At 42.0% G+C, this 6,000-nt stretch overlaps 1 protein-coding gene across 7 annotated transcripts in view; it reads left to right on the top strand.

Annotated features, from left to right (window-relative positions):
• epha3 (eph receptor A3) overlaps positions 1-6,000 on the top strand; it is a 104,904-nt gene that overhangs the window by 49,546 nt on the left and 49,358 nt on the right. For all 7 annotated transcript variants that reach the window (XM_079665349.1, XM_079665348.1, XM_079665345.1 and 4 more), the window contains exon 4: positions 4,549-4,704. In XM_079665349.1, the coding sequence (XP_079521475.1) occupies positions 4,549-4,704 (156 nt within the window). The remainder of the gene's footprint in view (positions 1-4,548; positions 4,705-6,000) is intronic.

Raw genomic sequence — 6,000 nt, 5'->3', positions numbered from 1 at the left:
AGGGAAAGTCATTGGGATCTTGTCGGATTGAAAAAGAAAAGAAGCGGAGGTGGTATGGAAACAGGAAATCAATTGTTGGGTCTGCGTTTTGCTCCAGCTGCAGCTAGACTAAACCTCTGAGTGTGCGTGAGAGAGAACAGGAGAGAAATGAAGACGAAAACTGAAGATTCTGACGGGGGGAAAAAAGAGGTCAAGAGAAGATGTGGAAATAATCAATGTACCAGTAACCAGCGAGGTCAAGGTCAGAGGGACAAAAGTCACGTGAGAAGATTTCCGGTGTTAACTTGGTCACATTTTTCTGATGATTACAATACATTTGACTAAATGCTTATCAATGAAAATCAATAATGGATCTGTAATTCTTGACTTGTTTAACTGCAATCAAAGACCATTCTAGAAACCACTTCTAAAACTGTGATATATCTTTGCTTTAGAACCACCAATTTAAGTTATCTGCGTTGTCTCAAATTCACAAAAATCAGCCCCATTCCAAAGAAGCATCGTAACAGAATCCTGTCCCACCAAGGTCAGGTGGGGTTGTCAACACGTAGTAAAAAAGAGGGAGTGCATGTGACCACTACACCACCCAGCAGTCACGTTAATTATTGATGATGGTGTCCCATGACCTAGGCTATTGATTGAGCAAATTGGAGCCCCAGTTATTTTACAACCTCCATATCATGTGGCAGCTGCAGCTGCATGTGTGTCTGTGTGTCAGTGTGTACTTCTCTTTCAAAGTGAATGAAGAGATTGTGTTTCGGCTGTCATTATGTGGAAAGTAGCAAGACATTGTGTTATACCCCTGTGAGTATGAAGAATCTCAACGTGTGTGTGTGTGTGTGTGTGTGTGTTAGATATGTGTGTATAACAAAAAACGACTTACAAGTGAACAGTCGTCCTTACATGCTGTCCCTGTTGCTGATATTGATTTGAAAATAAATAAAAGATGATTCCCGGGGATAACCTTGATATTTTTAATTAATCACACACACTCTGTCATCCGGAGAGGTGCTGCGTTTCCTCTCCTGGGGCGCACAAACACACACACACACACACACACACACACACACACACACACACACACACACACACACACACACTCACACACACACACACACACACACACACACACACACACACACACACACACACACACACACACACACACACACACACACACACACACACACACACACACACACACACACACTGCTGGTGTATGTCACTGTAACACTTCTCAGTTCTTCTCTAGATGAGTAGTTAACCTCCTGCGAGCTGAATCTGATTTAACCATCAGCCTCTGTCAGAGCTACCCTGGCAGAAGAAACGGGGCCTATATTATCCTTTTCCAACTGTTATAAAAATATTTTTAGGGTTTGCGGTCAAGCATATACAACATATCACTATACTGTCATATGAAAACCTCATACCGTAAGTGCAGCTTTGGTTATTGATTTTTTACATTGAGAGTTTATGGGATCCTCTCAGTGCCTAATAAGTTTCTCGGCTGTGTTAGACACTTAAAAGTCCCAGTGTATTTTTTACTTGGAAATGAGAATGTTTTTCTTACGCTCGTGGAGTGTTGACTTGCCAAAGTCATTCGTCCATGTATAGTATGTTAAGTTCCCCCAGCATTAACAGAGGGCCATGCTTAAAGGATAATGTGGTGATATTAAATATTTTCCATAATATTAAGAAATGGATCGTACTAAAAAGTATATTTTGGCCTAGCTAAAGAATAACAGCACATTACTTCTTAAATATATTACAGTAAAACCATCTAATGAGGCACACAATTGCACAGAATGACTTGTTCCCTCATTGAAATAAGTAGTTATGTAGTTGATGATTCCCAGTTCTGCAAACTCTCAGTACCACAACTAATGCTCAACATGCATATTAATCCACAACTGAAAATAGTCCCAGACAAAAGCTGCGGTTTTTTCTGTGTGAGTAGTGTTAAAAACTGTAATGTCCTGCCGTTGAAGGAAATACAAAAATATATTTCTGTGACCTTATAATAAATGTTTATATTTTATGAATTGGGCCTAAACTATAGACAGATTTGGAAAGTCCAAAAGTATAAAGCCTACAGCCTTATATATGCAGATGCATAAAAGTTCTTGTTCAGTCCCATTGGTCTCAATCTGTTATTATAGCAGAACAAGAACTAAAATATTATCCACATTGTTATCATAAATATGATTAGGGACTTTGGGATAAGAAAGCCAAAGATGTATTGGCACCACATTTACCTGTGAATATGAATAACTCCATAATTGATTAGTTTCTAATCCGCAGTGAGATCAATGCTGGAAGTTCATACACAAGAGTATATATGGTACCTAAATGGAAACAGATCCAGTTGGACTGGAGCCCAGTGCTTTAACTATCCAATGAATACAGTGAAAGGATCTTTGTTTGGTGTTATATAGGGGTGAACTGTCAGGGGCATGTGTGCTCTGTCAGAGGTTGTTTATGGATAGAGGGATTAAATCTCAGTCTGCCACTGTTATGAGATTCATTCATTCTAACTTTTGTCTTTTCAAACACACTCCTGTTTTATGTTCTGTGTTCATTTCTGCTGACCCTGCGGCTATCTCGCTGCTTCTCTTACCTGATTGGCTGGAGCTGCTGGCTGTCACGTCAAATTTCCTGGTGTGTCCCCCAATCAGGGTGGTCTGTTTTGTGTGTGTCAGCAAGTGTTGTGGTTGTCATTCCATCAGTATGATTATATTGGGCTGTTTAAACCCGCTTCACATTCTATTACTCTCTCCCACACACAAACACACACACACACACACACACACACACACACACACACACACACACACACACACACACACACACACACACACACACGCACACACGCACACGCACGCACGCACGCACGCACGCACACACGCACGCATACACACACACACACACACTGAGTTAAGGGGAGGTAGAGGAGTGTTTAGTGCAACATGGGACCTTGGTGTGCCGTGTCAGTGATGAATATGGCTTTTACAGAAGTGTGTTGTCCACCACTGGGATCTGTCAGAGCTGTTCTGCTGAGCCCACACATTCTGCTGGCCCAATGCTGTTGGGGCAGGCCATATCTTTAATCTAGAGTGTGTGTGTGTGTGTGTGTGGGTGTGTGTGTGTGTGTGTGTGGGTGTGTGTGTGTGTGTGTGTGTGGGTGTGGGTGTGGGTGTGTGTGTATGTGTGTGTGTGTGTGTGTGTGTGTGTGTGTGTGTGTGTGTGTGTGTGTGTGTGTGTGTGTGTGTGTGTGTGTGTGTGTGTGTGTGTGTGTGTGTGTGTGTGTGTGTGTGTGTGTGTGTGTGTGTGTGTGTGTGTGTGTGTGTGTGTGTGTGTGTGTGACAGTAGAGACAGGGGGGGATAGAGAGCCCGCTTGTTTGTCCGTGTTCAACAGTCTCAAGTTTGCATTTTAATGAAAACTAGGTGCTTGCTTTATGTATTGCATAGTGAGTCAACACTAGCCTGCTTGCCCAAGCCTTTTTGCAATATGTATGTTTCATTAAATTATAGGCAAATGCTGCTTAAAATCATTGGACCTGTTTCTTGATGTTGCAGTTACTGTTTAGAAGAAATACCTCTAGTTCATAGAAGAGCAATGCTGTTGGTCATGGGTAGTAAAATGGACCCAACCATCACGGATATAGGTTTTCGTGTAGGCTTCAATGCTTTGTTTCCTATCATCAAGTCTACATAAGTTGACAATGTTTTCAAGATGTGTGAGAGAAGAACAAAAGAGGACGGTGGAACTAAATGAATAGAGAAAGGATAGAAGAAAAAAACCAAGGGGAAAGTTATGTTTGATCTTCTTCCTACACACACACACACACACACACACACACACACACACACACACACACACACACACACACACGCAATATACTTTGCACAGGTGGAGTGTCACCCCACTTGCACATATTGCAACAGATTTGTGTGTGAGTAGGAGTTAAAAGAGCTGCTGAGTGCAGATTTAATGCCAGCGATATTTAAAGAGAGCAGTCCTTTTATCTGAGGGGACAATTTGCATTATTCATGTTACGCCTTCTGAGAGATGAAGAGACCGAGAAATAGAGACAAAGCAGAGAATTATTGTTTCCTACCAGCAGTCAATGGCTTCTTCTTACATTAACAGAAGATTTACATGCAGTCCTCCACTCGCAGTTTGCTTGTGTGTGTGTGTGTGTGTGTGTGTGTGTGTGTGTGTGTGTGTGTGTGTGTGTGTGTGTGTGTGTGTGTGTGTGTGTGTGTGTGTGTGTGTGTGTGTGTGTGTGTGTGTGTGTGTGTGTGTGTGTGTGTGTGTGTGTGTGTGTGTGTGTGTGTGTGTGTGTGTGTGTGTGTGTGTGTGTGTGTGTGTGTGTGTGTGTGTGTGTGTGTGTGCGTGTGTGTGAGAGAGTGCATTAAATAACCCCTATCTTTCACTTCTTACTTGTTGTAGGTGCTCCAGGGGGAAAGAAGGCGGCTATTAAAAAGGTATCGATGTGCTGCTTCAGCATGACACTCATGCATATGTCTGTGTTCTTTTGTGTCCAGTGTGCAGGGCGGGCTTCTACAAATCGAATCTTGGAAATATGGAGTGTTCCAAGTGTCCGCCTCATAGTTTCTCTCACCACGAGGGGTCGCTGCACTGTGGCTGTGAGAAAAACTACTTCCGTGCCGAGGGAGACCCTGCATCCATGGCCTGTACCCGTAAGTGTGCCTTCATATTAAAGTTATAATTGGAACCATCTGATATATCATGTGAGGGGTCAGTGACATCCTGATACAGTGCAGGTTCCTCCCTTTCTGCAGATACTCGTGTACTTTTTCTATGAGATAGCCCAGAGACCAGAGGAGCCCTCCAATGTGATATGGGAGGATTTTCTCATAGCCCATATCACATGCTATATGAATCATATATTAACATCGCCTTTAAGAGATGCTGAAACCCATTCATTTGGCTGTCATTGTGTTTTTCACACTTTGCAAAATAATATTTCTGTCCAAATCAAATTTATTTATATACCCCAACATTACAAATTACACATTTGTCTCATACAGCATGTGACACCATCTGTTCTTGGACCCTTGCAGGGGAAAAAGAAAAGTCCCTCCCAAAAAAACACAATTAATGGACTTTTTTTTTTAAGAAACCTCAGGGAGAGGAGGGATCCATCTGTTAGGATGAACAGACAGAGTATAGATGTTGTGTTTATGACAAAATAGACATTAAAAATGACAACAATAATAATGGGAAAAGCACTGGATGGACAAGAAAGAAGATATCTCATGAAAAACGATATTGCGTTTATGCATTTAATGTGCAAATTGAATCCAGAAGCTTCTACTGGTTCTGATGGAAAGAGCCTAACAGTGTTTTCAGGGTATTGTTCTACTCAGCGGGATTTCATTTATAGTTGGAATTGTACAGATAATCCAATTGAAGATTCCCTATTCACCAGTAAAATATATTACAAACAGACCAAGAACATTCCTTATTTATTTAAAGGTCACCAAAGCCATGATTGCTCAAGAACATTTGATCACCTTTACAGCTCTCTACATGATTCTCTTGTGTCCTCCTCTGATGCAAATGGACTGCAGATGCCTCCTGCAGCAAGCTTTCCAAAAAGCATTCCCTGTAAAACGATAAATCACTGCATTCCCTGATGTCAGGTTGTGGAGATATCCGTTACTAAACGGGCTAGGAAGAAGAAGAAGTGCTTGCACCGTGTGGAGGACAGTACAACATGCAAATGGACGCCCTGTGACAGACAGACTCCTAATTAGAAAGGCAGTCACGGCATGTCCCTGTTGTGATTATCTCGACGCCATCTTGTCAACTAGGCAAATTCCACCTCATTGGGACAGATTGAGTGACGTGGGGCCTGCAAATGAATAGATAAGTTCTTAGGAGATAATGATCATGATTATACTGTTAGCGGTGGGATAGAGGTTGTTTAGAACTGACTCTGGAAAACTGAAAATGTTGGCAGGAAGTAAGAG

This window comes from Notothenia rossii, assembly GCF_949606895.1.
Source record: "Notothenia rossii genome assembly, chromosome: 2".
Lineage (NCBI taxonomy): Eukaryota > Metazoa > Chordata > Actinopteri > Perciformes > Nototheniidae > Notothenia > Notothenia rossii.
The sequence above is the reverse complement of the archived record's forward strand: the minus strand, read 5'-3'. Positions and strand labels throughout refer to the sequence as shown.